The following is a 17,875-nucleotide window of genomic DNA, read 5'->3' as shown; positions in this document are numbered from 1 at the left end:
CCATATCCTGACTCAGATTTGGGACTCTCTGCACTCTGTTTCACCTTCTCTTTTCTTTCCTCTGAACAATAGAATCATTTCTGTGGCCTTCTGCTCTTCCCCGAAGTGCTGCAGATAAATGCCAATAACATTGAGGCATCCATTAATAGAGAATAAAGCAGAGGGATATCAGTTTGGAGCTGATAGGCTGACTTTGTGTCAGCCAAGGAGAGCATAGCTTTCACAGGTGGAATGTCACTACTGTTTCTTCATGCTCACATGTACATGAGGATGGCTAGGAGCCAAGGGCTTGTTGTAAATCTTGGGTGACACTGAAGAAACTAAGGAAATTAAGGAGGGCATAGTGCTGCCCCTCATTCCTGCCTTCCCTTTGACTATGAATTGCCAGGGTCAGGGAGCAGCCGTTCCCTACGGGGCTGTGGTAGAGTTGGAGACCAGCACTCCTGCAGCATTACTGTAGTAGCAGGGACTGATGGCATTGGGATGAGCTGAAATGGGGTGCCCATGGGGCAATGGGCAGGGATGCAGTAGGCCATGGATTGGGCTGGACTCAGGGCCCTTAAAACCAGCACGACAGTGTGGAGGCAGGAACCATTGGGGGAAGAATGTCAAAGTCTGTGTATTTCTCATACATAGTTACATGGGGGACCTAAGGAGACCAATGAGTTTGGCTTGAGGAGTGGCTTGACTCTTCCTGTGGCCTGTGGCTTAGGCAAGGCTCCACAAGGCTCCCACATGGGAGGTAAATAGCAATGCGGTGCAGGAATTTCTGCATGATCCCCTTGGTTTTTGCAAATACCAACTATGAACACCACCTTTGTTTCTATCCACTCCTAACCCACCCACCTCTTTCCAGGCTTCTAGGACATCTGCCCTTCCAAACCCTCTCCTCCTGCCTGAATGCATCTTCTTGAGTGGGATGGGATGGCTCTTAGTGATTGCTGGGGTTGCTACAGAGGAACATGGTCCTGGCCTTAGAGTTTCTTTCTGTGCACCTTAAACAAGCTACAGCAGGCAATGGTGACTTCAGCACATCTTTTGGAGCAGTCTGTCCTACCAGAAGGGGTCAAAGCAAGTGGACTGGGATGCTCCTGTATGGAGCTGGATATTGTGCAGAGTAATTGGTGAAATGACACAGGCAGGCCATAACATAATGCTCTGAGAAGGATGCTGGCTAAAATCTCTAATCCCTAAATCTTTCCACTGCTTGCCCCTGGCTTCTGTCTGGGGTGGACATACTTTGGGCACCAATGTGCAATATGCATGATAATATCTGACACTCCTTTGTTCAGTGGAAGAAATCAGGCAAAGTTGTGACATCATGTTATTTAGGAGTGGAGCTGGAGCCTAGACCCAGTAAGCCTCTCTGGTGGAAAGGCCGCTTGGGGAAACTCAGGCAAAGCAGTCAAGCTCACACATCCACACATGCCACGTGGCTAACTCAGCAAGGAGAGGCAGAAGGCATTAGATCAGTTCCAGCCAGGTTTATTTCCAGGAGCTGAAGGGATATCCAGGGCAAAAGGGCTGAACACGTGCCAGTCTCAGGCTTAAGTATGAGGTTCAGCAGCCAATGACCTTGAGGTATGAGGGTGGAACAAAGGTCCAGGTAAGGTCCTATAGGGAGGACAGGGCTGGTCACTGGGGTCCTGCAACCAATGGCGAAAGGAGAAACCAAAGGGCCAGGAGCATTAGGGGAGGGGGGAAAATGGGGCAAACCATCATGTACAGAGCACCATTGAGAAGTCTCCTCTCTTAGGCCGGGCAGGTAACTCTATGGTCTGTCCTGCCAAGGCTAGACCCTAGGTATTATGTTAAGGGGTTGTAGACACTCCACACAAAGTGAAGGAACGTTAGAGAGGAAGGTAAAAGGACAGAGATGGTGTAGAGAATTGCCTGTGTCTCTGCATGGAGTCACCTCTGGAAATGGTGGAAAAAGGCAGGGGACTGGCGCTGAGGAATATCAGAGGTCTGTGGGTCCCAACCTGTGGAGAGCCAGATGTCTTTCTATGTGATGCATCTGGGGAAACAGTGGCAGGAAATTATTTCTCATTGGATTACAAGGCTGAGAAACAAAGCAACAGATTGTAAAAACCGCTGCCTTCTGCTTCATTGCTGGCTGAGGCAAAGCAGAGGCAGCAGCTGAAGGCCATCATATGACAACCATAAGTGACATGCATTTGGTGGCATCAGACAATGAGCTGTGAGGAATGGAGTTTTTTTTTCTCTGTCTTTTCCATTGGTCTCTTCTCCCCCTTGCCTTCTCTGTCTTGGCTTTACTTTTTGGATTATTGAATATTTAAGTGTTTCTCTCTGACACTATCTCTGATCCCTTAATCCAGCTGGCCTGGTAATTCCACAGACCCAAATCAGATCAGATTTCTCCACAGACATAAGCCTTGTTCCTCAAGGGTTCACTCTTCCTTCATTTATCTTTCTTCATTTTATTTCTGCCCTTTGTGTCTCTGTGCTAAAAATTGGTTCAGCTCTTGCAGCAAAAGCTTCGGCGATATCTTTAGTGAACAACCTCCCCTCAAACTAAAAGGGGCAAGAGGAGATCTTTATTTTTCATTAACATTAACCAAGAATCCTTTCCTCTGTTTATTTAGTATTTTCTTTCTCCTCAAAATTTTTTAAAAAATAAAAATCACAGTGCCCACATGTTTTATCTGCTGTATGAAATTATTTCCTCTGTGCTGCCTGACAAAACCCCTGCCAGTCTCCTGTCTCAGCACAGTGGGAGAACGGTTGAAGCTGTAGCTGGAGAGAAAGGTGCTCCAGGCTGCACTTCGTAGTCAGAACCAGGAGCCCAGAGCCTAGAAATACATTTGTTATGGTTTAACAAGCAAATGTCACTTTGTCTGCAAGGTGTGTTTTCTTACAAAGGGGCAGTGTTCCTAGCCCCCGAGGAGAGGTAGTAAAGTATGAAGGTATAAACTGTGCGCCTCTCTTTGGTGAGGGGTAGATGGATGATATGCTTCAGATTAGGAGTTCTGGTGTTGTTGTGTGAGAGACTGGAGGCTGGTATTTGACACACTGCCTGCTCTCCACCCCCCCACTGTACTCGGGCCAGACTGGTTCACCTCAACAGCCTTGTCCATGCAACAAGAGTCAGGGACAATTTTTAGAGCAGAAGTGGTTACACGTGGCTTGAATTATTTATCCCTCTTGCATCAAGGAAGGAAGGAAAGGAAAAAAAAAGTTAGGAATTTTTTTGGGGGGTGAGGGGGAGAAGTTTGTCTGCATTTTCCCTGCTTCGTGCATTCTGTGCACATCATTTTCAGGCAGCTGAAAATTCATGGCTTTGGCTATGCTTGAGGCTTGCCTTTGTTTACACTAGGGATTTTGAGCCCCTGCAATAACAGCTTTATGTTTCCCACTCTCCTTTCCCTTCCCCTTCTACTCCCACGCCACTGCCTTCCCCCAGGTCCCTGGCTGTGATCACATTACTTAAGGGAGCCCGAATACCATTCTGCGTATCCCTGATATGACATTATACATCGTAAGGGTTCCCTCCTCAAAGGCTTATCAGCACGGCAGGCAGTACCACACCTTTCTTCCTTGCACCCCCCTTAATGTGTCTCTTCCCCATCTCCCTCTTCTCAGGAAACATTGCTGTCTGTACACTTATCTCAAAGACCCTTCCAAATGATGCCTCTTCTTGTCTCTTGTGTTTTCTTTTCCAGATTCCAGTGACAGATGGATCTCTCTCGTGCACACTTCCTCTTTCCCTCTCTGTATTTTTGTTTTTGACATGTTTGATCCAAAGCTCTGAAGCTTCTCAGAGGGTACCCAGGAAAGAAGGAAGAAAAGGAGTAGAAACCAAGGGAGCGTGAGCGACACAGGAGGCAGCCCTGCCTTGTTCTTCCAAATCACACTGTGGAGGGGTGGGGGAAGACTAGAGGGGGGAGGACTTGTTTTTGTTTTGGAGTGGGTTTGATGTGGGTGGGGGGTGGGTGGGAGGGGAGAAAAGTGGAAAAAGTGTGTGAGTCACTCATGAGCATCAAAGAAGATTCATTATCCTCAGCCTGAAATTTTGTTTAGAAAAGAAGCACAAAGTGGTTCCCTTCCAGACCAAACATAGCTTTTGGGTATTCTGGAAGAAGATTGCATGTGTTCCCCTTCCTCTTTGCTCCTGGCTTGACTCAGAGGGCAAGAAGAAATAATGGTGATGACATCTGATAAGATTGGGGAGCTCATTCCCTTCCATTGCTAAACCCCAGTTCCTGCCCCCTAGTTTCTTTTTGCCATTGTCCTAAGATTTGGTGTTGGTTTTTGTTGAGGATTTTTTCCCCCCATCCTGATGAGGGCACCACTGCAGACCATGCTGTGCCTGGGGTTTTGGGCAGCTGCCCTGCTTTGCTTGTTTTCCCCTGGCACCGTGCGAGGTGACTGCTGGCTGATTGAGGGGGACAAAGGGTATGTGTGGTTGGCCATCTGCAGCCAGAACCAGCCCCCATATGAGACCATCCCCCAGCATATCAACAGCACAGTGCACGACTTGCGTCTGAATGAGAACAAACTGAAAGTGGTGCTGTACTCCTCCCTCAACCGCTTTGGCAACCTGACCGATTTGAACCTGACCAAGAATGAGATCTCCTACATTGAGGATGGAGCTTTCATGGGTCAGTCAAACCTCCAGGTCCTACAGCTGGGCTACAACAAACTCACCAACCTGACAGAGGGCATGTTGCGGGGCATGGCCCGTCTCCAGTTCCTCTTTGTGCAGCATAACCTAATTGAGCTGGTCACCCCTACTGCCTTCTCAGAATGCCCCAGCTTGATTAGCATTGACCTGTCATCCAACCGCCTCAGCCGTCTGGAGGGCAACACTTTCACCAGCTTGAGCAATCTGATGGTGTGTGAGCTGGCTGGCAACCCCTTCAACTGTGACTGTAGCCTCTACGGCTTTCTTAACTGGCTGGCTCTCTTCAACAATGTCACCAAGAACTATGACCGCCTCCAGTGTGAGACTCCACGGGAGTTTGCTGGGTATCCACTTCTGGTGCCTCGGCCTCACCACAACCGCAATGCCATCACCATCTTCCAGTCCATGTGCAGAGGGGGCACCATCCCCTCCCTCTCCAGGGTCAACCCAACTCCTTACACCCCTGACTCCCAGAGAGATCTGGATGAGGGGTCAGCCATCAGCCCTGGGGATTTCCTCTCAGTCAAGCCTCCAGCCTCTTCCACCACTGATTCCTCCTTCAGTCCCAGCATCAAGTTACATGATGTCACAATCACTTCAGCCATCCTGATGGTCACCATTCCCATGCCCTACAGTAAGATGTATGTGCTGGTCCAATACAATAACAGCTATGTTTCTGACATAGCAACACTGAAGAGCAAGAAGGAATATGTCACTGTCAACAAGCTGAAGGCCCACACTGATTATACATTTTGTGTGGCCTCTATCCGCAACAACAGGCGTTACAACCATACTTGCCTTACCTTTGCAACCCGGAGCAAAGGCAGGGAGGATCCTATTTCCAGTACTTCCACCACTACACACTATATTATGACCACCCTGGGTTGCCTCTTTGGGATGGTCATTGTCCTGGGGGTGGTGTACTACTGCCTGCGGAAGCGGAGGATGCAGGAGGAGAAACAGAAGTCACTCAATGTCAAAAAGACCATTCTGGAAATGCGTTACGGATCAGATATTGATACCAGTACCATGGTCCATCCTTCCCAGAAGCTGGGTGAGCCACCTGTCATTCCTGTCTCACGGATGTCCTCCATCCCTTCCATGATTGGGGAGAAGTTGCCCCCATCAAAGTCAATGGATGCTGGAATGGAGACTCCTAAAGTCACCACTAAAGGTAACTACATTGAGGTGCGGACTGGTGGTGGGGATGGGCTGGAGAGAACCCAGCGAGATGAGGACCTGAGGGAGCTTGACAATGGACAAGGCTCAGCTGCTGAGATCTCTACTATAGCCAAGGAGGTAGACAAGGTCAACCAGATCATCAACAACTGTATTGATGCCCTCAAGCTGGACACAGCATCTTTTCTGGGTGGTGGGACTGGTGTTGACTCAGATATGGCCTTTGAGTGCCAGTCCATCCCAGCTGGTTCCTCGAGTGGGCTAGAGCGGCCCAGCTTTCTTTCCCCACCCTATAAGGAAAGCTCCCACCACCCTTTGCAGCGCCAGCTCAGTGCTGATGCTGCTGTGGCCAGAAAGACCTGCAGTGTCTCCTCTAGTGGCTCCATCAAGAGCGCCAAGGTCTTCAGCTTGGATGTTCCTGACCACCCACCACTCAGCAAGTCTGATTCCAAGTACATTGAGAAGGGCAGCCCACTAAACAGCCCTTTGGATCGTCTTCCCTTGGTGTCTCCAAGCGCCATCCACCACTTGGAGGTCAAGCCTTCTTACCATTGCAGCGAGCACCGTCACTCCTTCCCGGCCCTGTACTATGAAGAAAGTGCTGACACCTTGAGCCAGCGGGTATCATTCCTCAAGCCACTGTCCCGGTCCAAGCGAGATTCCACATACTCCCAGCTCTCCCCCAGACACTACTTCTCGGGCTACTCCTCCAGCCCTGAGTACTCCTCAGAGAGCACCCACAAGATCTGGGAGCGATTCCGGCCTTACAAGAAGCATCACAGGGAGGAGGTTTACATGGCAGCTGGGCATGCCCTGCGGAAGAAAGTTCAATTTGCCAAGGATGAGGATTTGCATGACATCCTGGATTACTGGAAAGGAGTCTCTGCTCAGCAGAAGCTGTGACTCTTCCTCACAAGGAAACAATACAAACCAAGACCCCCCTCCAAAAACCAGAAAAAAAAGCCACTTGACTGTGAAAAATTAACCAACAACAAAATACTCCTGACAAATACAAAACTGGCAAAACCTTTTCTTAAAAAGTTTACAACAACTCTTACACACACACACACACACACACAAACACACACACACACGCCGAATTGTCTCTACTGTGTTATGGGAACCATTGTTCTGCCCACAGATAGTTGGGAGGAGCATCTTGCTCTGACACTGTGGTAACAACATTGGAGTGTGGATGGGTGGGAATGGCCTGGTGGCAGGAGAAGGGCGGGGATGGACACTCACTGGGCATGAAACTCAGCTGTGAACTATTCATTTCTCTGTTCCTGTTGAAGGCTTATTTTTCTTTTGTGTGGGAGGGAAGGACTTTCATTTAGAAAGCTTCCATGTCCACCTTGTACACCTGCTATGCCAAATCTTCCATCACTAACTTTTCCCCTCATTTTCTTTAGCAGTGGAGGCTTTTCTCTCTCTCCTGTCCCCTTCCAAGATAGGTGGGAATTGCTGGAAGAAATTCTCTCCCTTCTTTTCCTTTGCCGTTCCCTGTCCCTCTCTGTTAAGGGTCCCTAGGCTTGAACTTCCTGTCTAGATACTTACAAACCTCCAGCCTCCTCAGAGGAAGGAGAAGAGATGTGAAGGATCAAGGTGGGTAGGACCTGCCATATAACAAGCTCTGTGCCCTTGCTGCTTTTCCTCCTTCCCTTCTCCTGCCATGTTGCTGTTGATGAACACCAGCAATTCTGGAGGGACAGGCATTCTCCAGGCCTTCTCAGAGCCAGTTTTCTGCCAGTTGGTGAGGAGAAATGGGTTGTGAATGTTCTCTTTGGCATGGTAAATCAGGTCCTCAAGGAGTGGTGGAGAAAGGCAGGAAGGTCTGGTCTCAGAGGTGTATAGGGTTCCCACCTCTCCACAAGTGTTACAGGTCAGAGGTCCTCCTCGCCACACATGCCTATGCTCAGGCTGCCCTTGTATAGTCAGTTTAATACTCTCTGTTCATGTCCCCCTTGCTATGAGGAAGGGACCTGGAGAGGACTTCAGCAGAACAAGTTCTCCATGAAGTTTCTGTAGCTCTTCCCAAATGATTTGCACCATGGGCTGTGGGATGGGTGTCTATGAGAAGAGCATCATCCAACCTCCTCACTTCCAGGTGGATGTGAAGAACAGGATTTCAGTTGCTCATCTCACTGGGCTGGCCTCACAAAGAATCTTTCTCTTTTATAGGCTATGGATGTTCTGGCATGGGTGGGGGATAGCCTAGGGTGAAGACAGGAGCACAAGGAACAAATGGGATGTGAGAATAGGGCCTGGGAATAGCCCAAGAAAGATGGCCTGGAAGAAGCTCCCTTTGTGTGTGCAGCCACATTGTGTGCTGGCATAGGACACCAGTGTCCAGATGGCAGTATTCCTTTGACTACTTAGAGGCCCTCATGAGAGTGAGAGCAACATATCATCTCCTAAATCCTCCACCTCCTCACAGGTGTTACAAACTTTTCTTAGGGATCCTTTCATGTCTTGACAAAATCCCAGTTGCACTTGCTAGGTCCCAACCTCTGCCTCTTGGGTAGAAGATCTGTCACAGAGTTGGGAATGAGCCTATTGCCCTCTCCACCTAGTCCCATTTTTGAGCAACCCGACAAAGCACAATCTTGGCACCATCTCCCCCGAGATTTTTCTATCAGGCAGGAGTGCTGCCTGCTGAACATGACTTTATGCAGCACAGTGAGCCTCCTCTCCATGATCTACCCAACACTTGACCATAGGTCACTCCTATCAGGATGAGGGTGAGGGCCTATGTTATGTTGGCCCTCCCTAAGTAGTTATTTCCTCTTTGAGTTATTTTGTCTTTCCTTCTGAGTGCTCCTCAGAAGACCTAGTGTCTCCCAGGGGCCCTGGGAAAAGGATGAGAGTGTAGGAGCTTCTCTAGGAGGGATTTACATGCTGCATGCAGAGAACTTCCCTGTTACCTGCCGGGTAGTAGCAATGCCAGCTCTGGGTGCTGGCTTCTATACCACAGATGACAATTTCACCTTCTGTAAGTGCGGAGGAGCAGTAGGCAGAGTCTGATGCATGAAAACCAGAGCAGATATCCCCAAAGTGTAAACCTATCAAGATCTGTGGAATTTCTTCCTAGTAGGGATGCTGACGGTAACAATCCTAAGCCAGGTCCTGACCCCATTGTCTCAGACTTTTCACTGTCAGCCTGCTTTCCCACAGTCAAAGCATTATTTTGCCTTGAGTACAGAGGTGTTAATGGGACTGACTCCACATGGTAATAGCCAATCCAACCCAGAGGAAGGGGTGTACACCTGTGTGCAGGAGGATGTAGGGAAGTCACAAAGGGAAGTCACATCACTGCTGGCAGGTGTCCCTCCAGTGCCCCTCCAGCACGGTTGGGACCATGCAGCAAACCAAGACAGGTAAATGCTGCGAGAGATGCTTAGGCACAAAAGAGACCTCCCCAGCTACCACACGGAGCAGGCTCAGTGGTCTTCCAGCACAGCAACCATCCAAGCAGAAAAGACTAATGGCTAGGACACAGAATTAGACAGAAAAAGGGGGATGACAAGCAAGGGGGGATGGAGTCTTGTTCCTCTCCCCAACTCTTTCCTCCCTCTGCTTCTCTGCATTGTGATCTTGTAAACAGTTCTGCTCAGTCAATATTTTAAGGGGGAGCATTAACCTGTAAACGTTTCTGCTTTTCCCCCTCAACATCTCATGAGGCAGAAAAGAAAGGTCAGGGATACAGCTATCATCAGGCCCTTCTTTTTTCTCTAGTGGGGGTAAGGATGCATAGGAGGGAAAAGTAATTTCTCTCCCAGCTGTAGCCCCCCATTTCAAACCATTGGATGAAGTTTGCACAAGATGGACTGTTCTGTGGGAGGAAGAGGGCAAGGAAGGGGAACAAAGCATCTCACCTTCCTTCCTCCTCCCTTCTTCTTTGTCCTGCTCCCTCCCTCAGGATGAGGGCTCACAAAGTGATGCCAGCCCTGTCGGAGGAAAGCAGGTGTAACATTCTATTTGCATGAAAATTTTACTGTATTTTTCTGAGCAAACACCTGTTGTGTATGTGGCAGTTTGTTGGAATTTAACCTCCTCCTTCCCAAGTCTCTCCTGTCCTTGTCCCTGTTTTCTCTGCTCCTTTCATTGATCTCTGGTGTGATTTTATGAGACACTCCTACCAGTTTGAGAGGGAACATACTTCAAAGAGAACCCAAACCAATCACCCCATAAACCTCATTCCTTCTTCTTTCCAGTGTCCTCCTTTCCCTTGCTCCAAATGTGGTCTCTCAGCTGCTTTTCATGGTCATGTGTGTAAAGGGGTATGTGTTATATACCAATGGCCTGCTCTTTCTAGTGGCCATTGTTTCTCCTAGTTATTGAAGAACGGGAGTGAGGCCTGTCAAGACAGCTCTTGTATGAGAAATGGTCACTACCCTCCCTTTGCCCTGGTTGCTTTTTCCCAAAAAAGCAAGGTTATTCTTGAGGGAACATGGAGTGCTTTAGCTGAAGGGAAGCTTCTGATACAGTGAAGACTGGTTGTGGAGCTGGTTACAATCACTTAGAAGATCTCCCATCACCTTCCTCTTATTGATTGCATAGACCTCTGGATTAGGTTTGTCCTATTCATTCTCTCCTCTGCCTGGCCCTAGCAGAGGGCAGGGCATGATAAAACCTCAAAAACCTCTTTGTTGGAAAAAAGTGTGGAGAGACTGCCTGAAGTTTCTAAGGTCTCTATGGCTTGGCTTTGGCAAGTCCTTCAATGCTGCCTTCTCCTTGGGCAAAGTGAACTTCTGGGGCCAAACCAAGACCAACCCTTTCATTCTATTTCTGGCTTGGTGACTATTGGCAGAGGAAACAGGGGTTTAGTTCACCTTACTGGAAACTGTGGAGAGTAAGGAATTAATTTGGGCAGAGACCTGCCCTCTAGCCCCAAGAACAGCCTTGGGGACAAGCCTAGGCTGGGGTCCTGCACCCAGGAGAGTGAAGGTGAGACTTTAGGCATGCTGTTTCTGTGGTGCAGAGCCCTTTCCCATATCTGCTAGTGCTGCCCCAGTTTATGCTGCAGTACCATGTTCCTTTCTCTCCCTCCCCACTCTTCCATGCTGAATAAATCCCTCTTGAGGCAGGTGTGAAATATTCATGACTGACAAATGAAGAATTATGTCGGGCTGAGGAAGCCTCTGTGTGTTTGCAATGCTAATCAGCTTGTCTTGCTAGAGGAGGCTCTGCCTGGCAGGCTTGAGGGAAGGAGGGGAACATGCAGGAGGAAGGTGGGAAAAGAGCTGAGAAAGAGAGAGGAGGGGCAGACACAGTAGGAATGAATAAGGTGTGGTGGGACCAAGGAGTGGTGAGGCAAGGAGGTAGGAGGTAGGGGGAGAAGAAGAGGGACAGGATGGAAGAGGCGGCTACAGCGGAAAGAATGGGATGATAGAGGGACAAAGGGAACAGCAAGGAAGATGATTGAGTGCAGGGATAAAGGCTCCCTGAGAGGAAGTGAGGTGTAAGTCAGCAGTACCTGGAGAAAAAAATTTGGCCAGACTTCATGATGACCTGTGACCCCTCTCTGTAGGGCAGAGCTCAGTGCTACAGGTGGGCAGCTGCCATATGGGTAGGAACTGGACCCAGGGCCCCAAAAGCACATTTACCATGGTTGTTGCTGACTGGAAAGCTCAGCTGCATCAGGAAGGACACACAGCCTCCAGGAGCCTGAAGAACATCCCTTGCACCATCTCCTTCTGCACAAGCTGCAGTCAAGAGGAGCCTCATGGAGCTGTGTCTTCTTGCTGGAGCCAGTCTTCTGCTGTCCCACCATCTGAGCAGGAGGGATCCTCCTCAGGGTGGCTTGGTGTGGGACAGACACTCTGTGCCACCCCTCAGCAGGCTATGGAGGTTTCTTGTAGGGCTGGAGGAGCCTGCCCCACCTCAGCTGTGCCCTGCCCACCCTATCTGAGCAGGTGTTTTTGGGTCCTTCGCTGGAGAAGGGGCAGAGGGGAGCATCTATTGCATCCCCCCTACACACGCACGCATTCCCAACCCCGTCCCTCAGCCACTTTGGCCTTGTACTGTGATGGGCGTTCTTGGTCTGCCTACCCTTGACTGTCCCCCTGCACGCCCTGGGGACATGTCTCCTTACCTCTCCCTGGCCATCCTAGTAAGGCAGCTCTCTGCAGGGCTGCCCAAACCCACCCCGTCCCTGAGTGGAGAGAGGGCATCCTCTGCCTGGCTTCTTCTTTTCCCTTTTCTCCCACTCCTTCTCTTCCTTGCCCCACCAGGGGTTAAATTCCTTCTTCCCCTTTATGGACCCCCTCCGTATGTCCCATCCTCATGCGTTTGGCTTGGCTTTTGCCTCCCCCAAAACAACCACCGCCACTGTGAGGCCTTGCTCTTGGGTGGCCTGTCCCCACCACCTCCTCTCCATCTTCCCTGGGGGGAAGAGGAAGAGTCCGTCCGGGTCAGGCCAGACCCTCCAGGGCTGGTATTGCTGGTCCATCCACAAGCACAGCGTCAGGGGTGAGGGGGTGGGAAGGGGCGGGCAGCTGCCAGGCACAGAGGAGGGGATGTCAGCCCTTGAATGTAAGGAAGGGCCTGGGAGGCAGCTGCTGGGACTGGCTCCTTGTGGCCTCTTTGGTGTTCCTCCTTCCGTAACAATCCTGTGACCCCCCCCCCCCGGTTGTGTATGGACAAATTTCAGTTGGAGTTACATTCTTTACTTTCTTCTTTTTTTTTAATTTCTTTTCTTCTTTTATAATTGTATTTCTTCCTTGTTCTTCTCTTTCTTTTTATTTGTCTCTTTTCTTCTTTTCCTGTTTTAAAACTGAATGGCACGAAATTGTTTTTCCTCAACTCGGAGATTCCTGTACGGAGAAGATCAATTTCTATATTTGCAATAAATTTCTTATTAAAAAAACAAAACAAAACAAAACAAAACAAAAAAAAAAAAAAAAAAAAAAAAAAAAAAAAAAAAAAAAAAAACCACCCAAAAAAACCACAACAACAACAACAAAAAAAAAACCTAACAAAAAAAAACCTTAAAAAAAACCCTCCAAAACAACAAGCAAAAACTATGAAAAGCTGCTTCTGAGTCTATTTGTTTCAGACTTGTCTGATAGAAAAGGTGGGATGGGATGGGATGGGATGGGATGGGATGGGATGGGATGGGATGGGATGGGATGGGATGGGATGGGAAGGGATGGGATGAGGTGGGATGGAACGGGATGGGGTGAGATGGGATGGGAGGAAAAAGGATATGGGTGAAACTGAGCGAGTTGGGTCAGGTCATGGGAAGATTCTCCCAGGCACCCAGTGGCCACCTGCTCCCCCCAAACACACTGTTTCTCTGCCCTTGGCTATTGCCTGTTTTGGACACATCCTCACTTTTACCCAGTTGTCAGTTCTGTCATGATACCAGCCCTTTCCTGCACCCATCAGCACCCAGGTTCTGCCCCATCCAGTGCAGGCAGACAGCTCTGCCTAAGTGTAAGGCAGAGCTTCCTTGCCCATTATCTACACAACAAATCCTCTGTCTGAGCTCCAGAGCTCTCTGGAGGAAGGCAATCCAAGGCAGGCAATCCAGACATGGGTAATGACTGAGCAATCTGTAGCCTAATCTACCAGCAGATATCCTGATCTCAGCTCTTCCTAAGCATCAATATTTAAAGTCAAGAATACAGCCAGCAAACCCATGTCTATTGGTGCATTTATACACATAATTAGGCCAATTTGTGTATGGTGACATAGCAGCCATTCCCTTGCATGTCTTGTCTCTTCTCTGCCTCCTGTTTCTTAATGTTTCTGGTTTCTCCTGAAAGTGGTATGGCTCCTTGGCTCAGAGGGTTTCTTTTTTTGCTCTTGCATGTCCAGCTCTGATCAGACAGATCTAGCCATGGCTTCTAGGCTTTCTTATTGAGTGTGCTGAGCTCACAGTCTCTGCTCCTTGCATAGCAACGGACAGGAATAAATGGTTCTAGGGAGCTGTGACTATGGACACAACAGCTCCTGGATATATATGCTGCAGTAGCTGATGATTCTTATTAATTCTTGAATTGATTTGAGAGCAGACCTAGGAGCAGATGCTACTACAGGCAGATGCTTCACAGTCTGACATGTTCTCCACTCAACTTGGGAAGAATGATTGAGTATGGGAAGGAATGGTGCTGGGCTGTGTATCTCTGGAGGATGGACAATGGTGCATAACAAAGAGGAGCTCTTCTGGGGTTAATCAGAGCTTTGTCTGCTTGGTGGAAAGCTGGATGTTTCAGTCAAAGTGATGTTCCTGGCATCTGAATCTCTGCAGTGCCAGGATACAGGCCTGAAACAGGGAATCTCAGACACTGGGAAGAATTAATGCATAAATTATAAAGAGGTGTAATCTAATCAGTAGAGAACCCCCATGCTGTTTATTTTGCTGCTAAATTCGATTTTATCTCCACAGTCCTTGCATTTCATTTGGTTGCTCTGTCATAGGGATGAGAAAGGACAAGATGTATTTGCAAATGCTATTTAGGGGGAGCAGGAAGCTTTGGGAAGGGAAGACTGTCAGGGCTGAAGACATCATAAATGTCCTGAAGCTGGGTGAGGACTGTTGGGCTAAGGGGACATAGAGGCACTGTAGTCAGCCCTCTGGGCAAAAATGATTTGCAGTGAAAGAGTTAAGCAGTGCTTCTATTTAAACAGCCTTTGACTGATGCCAGTCAGAGACCCTAGGAATCCTCTGCTCTGCGCACTGTCGTGTGAGATGGCGTGTCTCTGGAAAAGGCATGAGGTGTGAGTAGTGTCTGTGTGTCCACATTATTCTCTCAAGTGCCTCTGGATGTAACTGTGTCCAGCAGACTGCAGTTACTACAGCAAACCACACTGACCTTTGCCTCCAGAACCTGCTTGGTGGACCACGATGTCTGCATCATGGAGTGAGAGAAGGGGCAAGGGCTGTGCAGTGGACAGTGAAGTGGCTGCAGTGGGCAGTGTGAGGGTGGCCAGAGTGAGTTGGCCTGCTAAGCAAACCCACTTTGGAGAAGAACAGGGGTTCTTTGCACAGCCTCATGTTTGGCTGACTGCAGACTCAGGAAGACTATTTTGTGTTTTCTTGTGGTTGGTCTGTGCTGACGTGGTTCTTTTCCACCCTTATGAAGTTCAGTGACTTATCCAAGCTGTAGTTTGCTGTAGCACAGAAAGACCTGACTTAGCCACAGAACCTTTTGCTGGAAGTCATATGGGACAGTTGTCATCTCTTTGCCTATGAGAACGTGTGCATGTGCCTCTGTGTTGTGGTACCAACAGGCAAGTAGGCAACATTGCCCTCTTCTGGACTGACTGTAGGCAGTGGAAGAGCATCTTTGATGGAATGGCAAATGAATCTTGTTCCAATGCAAAGGCAACAATCTTTCTGTGTCTTGATTTCCCATCCAAATCTTGGTGACTTTTACAATAGACAGCTTGGATTAGAGGATACTTCTCTGCAGCACTAAGCCTGGGCATCCTGAGCCGTCATGACTGCTCAGGGTTAGGCCAAGCCTAAGAGAGCAGAATGAGGAATCTCTCCTCTCCAGATAATGTTGACTTCAATGGAGCCAGTAATCAACAGCTCTGAAGGGCAATGAACATATGGTTGAAGGTGTGAGGGCCATGCTGCTGACCTTTGTTCTGAGGGCTGTCTCTCAAGGGGGTGAGAGCAGTGCAGGCTAGGGAATGATCAGACTAACATCTTTCCCCAGTTCTTGGATGCACTTTCAATTGAAATGCAAAGGTGTGTATTGTGCAGAGCTGGAGGACAGACTGAGAGCTACACGGAGCCCAAGGAGATTTGGGATTTTAAGTGCACAGGCCATACTCACCCATAGCAGGGGAACAGAGGATGTCTCTGAACAGCCTCTACATTTTCCTTCTGACTCTTGAAGGAAACACAAACTGAGAGAAAGAAAACCCAAACAGCCTGAAAGTGAAATATTTAGGAGTGAAAGGGTAAGAGAGATGAAACTCTCAGACTTGAATAGTTTTATACAGGTTCCCATATGCTTTTAAGATGATGGGTAGATCACTGTCACTGGTGGTCCCTTACAGGGACAAACTCAAGGTTCTGCCACAGGTTTGGTGGGACTATGGCAGTGTGCAGAACTGCTCCATTCCTTGGCTTCCCAAATATTCAACAGGGATCTGTGTCTACCCTTCCCTTGTCAGGCTCCTTGGAACAAGGTTTGTCTCTCACAACATGGTTATGTGATACCTCTTACAGTAGGATTGTCAGGCTCCTCAGGGACTGGCAGTTAACATGCATTCCCAAAGGAGAAAGGAATGGCATCTAAAAGGAGTCTGAGGAGCTGTATTGATGACTCCTGCTAAGCAAGGCAGAAGTAAGCAGGTGCCCAGCCAATGCTAACTGTAGGAAATTAATCAAAAGCCTCATCACTTTTTGAATAAGAAACACTTCAAACAAGAAAACTATTCTGCTCCATCTCTCTGTATACATTGCCAGAAAAGGCATCATTAAGAATTCATTGCAACTTCTGCACCCAATTTTCTGACCCAGTGCCTTGTCCGACTTGTCTTGCTCCAGCTCCAAAGACAGTGGAGACTCTGCCATGAGTATCAAGGGACAAACAGGACCTGAATAATAAGATGAAACCTGAAGAATGGGTGGGGGATCTGGAGGCCTCTGGGGAGAAGTGGCTGAAGGTAAGAAAAGCATAGCCAGGTGTAGAGCATGAGGAAGAGTCAGACCTGCCCACAGACTTGTGAGCAAATAGGCACAAACCTGCCTCAGCTGCCTGCTGTTGCCAGATCACAACACGGACCTGGGGATTTCTTTCTACTCTGATCTTTCCCTTCTCAAACACCTGGAGTTGATGACTGGGGATTCCTAACATCCGAAAATGGCATTGTTGGACAAAGGTCCTGAGCTGCAAGACAGTGATGCAGCTGACAAAAGTGGGCAAGCCAAGCCAAACTGTATCATAGGGTGGATTCATTAGGACAAAGAAGTGCAGGTTAAATCTATAAATGCTGGAGTGGCTGTACCTGTTGTGTATGAGTGCCTTCAGATAAAGGAAGTGGCTCCTTAGTGTTGTGATACCTGCTTGTCTGGAGGAAAAGGGGTCTCATTTTGGGCTTTGCTCAAATTGGGCATTGGGCCAGAAGACACATGAGATCCTAGCTTCTCATCCCTTTATGATAAGGTGGGGAGAGAGCTGTTGCCTCTGTTTCTCTGCTGTACATTTTCTGTCTTATGTCACTGTCAGCCACAGGATTTCCTACCTGTGACACCTGTTTCTCCTGCTCTCTGCTTCTCAAGTGGCAGCCAGGGAGATAATTGGTATTTTTGACACTGTCTGTTGAGCCTTTTGTAGCAGGAACTGCCAGATGAAGCTGTGAATTGTATAATAAGGGTTAATTAGAGGCTTTTCAGGGCCGTATTACCATACTCCATGAGGATGGTGCCCTCCTTTTTGGGCCATTGTAGGAAATAGTGTCTGTGGGGAAGAGGAGCAAGGAGGTGTCAGTGGCATGGATGGAGGTTGTGGTGGCCAGGAAAAAGATATTCTGGCTCCTTAGTGGCACTAGAGGTGCTAGGGTGGAGCAGACAGCTCAGGAGAGTGAGAAGCAAGGTTGGCACAGACCAGTGGGGTGGAGGTGAAGGGTTTTTAATCTCCTGTAGAGCTGTGGTCTGATGTTGGAGGGGTAGCTGGGTGCCAGATCCTTCACTGGTCCTCCTTCCTTCCTCCACTGCTGCAGGGAGCTGAGCTAGAAGGTAGAACTTGCCAGGGTAATGTCCAGAGAAATCAAGGCTTGAGCGACCTCTGGAAAGCCTTCAGCCACCCGTGACTGCCAACACTGCTCCTGGATGAGTAGTCTGCTTCTCTATGAAGGCATCATGGGCCCAATCCTGCCTTTCTAAGAAGCTTGTCCTGCCTGAGTGTGCAGCTGGGAGAGAGCACCAGTTCAGTGGTGGAGTGTGAGAGGGAGAGAGGAGATCCTCCAGGTTTTGCTGTTCCTGTCATATCAGAGCTACTTCGTCTACAGCTGCCTTCACTCTGCTGGGTTGTTTGACCTTGGGGTTGATGAGGAGACACTGCTCCCTTACCCCCACCTAGAAACTAT

General features: G+C 48.8%; 1 protein-coding gene across 1 annotated transcript; it reads left to right on the top strand.

Moving 5' to 3' along the window:
* Positions 1 to 4,300: 4,300 nt before the first annotated feature.
* Positions 4,301 to 6,727, top strand: ELFN2 (extracellular leucine rich repeat and fibronectin type III domain containing 2; the record flags this gene model as incomplete). The annotated part of the gene is made up of 1 exon (XM_083860141.1): positions 4,301 to 6,727. One exon carries the CDS (start codon positions 4,301 to 4,303, stop codon positions 6,725 to 6,727), a length of 2,427 nt encoding a protein of 808 aa, XP_083716267.1.
* Between the last annotated feature and the right edge of the window lie 11,148 nt (positions 6,728 to 17,875).

The sequence above is a fragment of the Zosterops lateralis genome (genome assembly GCF_965231275.1).
Source record: "Zosterops lateralis genome assembly, chromosome: 4".
Classification (NCBI taxonomy): Eukaryota; Metazoa; Chordata; class Aves; order Passeriformes; family Zosteropidae; genus Zosterops; species Zosterops lateralis.
This window is presented reverse-complemented; position numbering and strand designations above follow the sequence as displayed.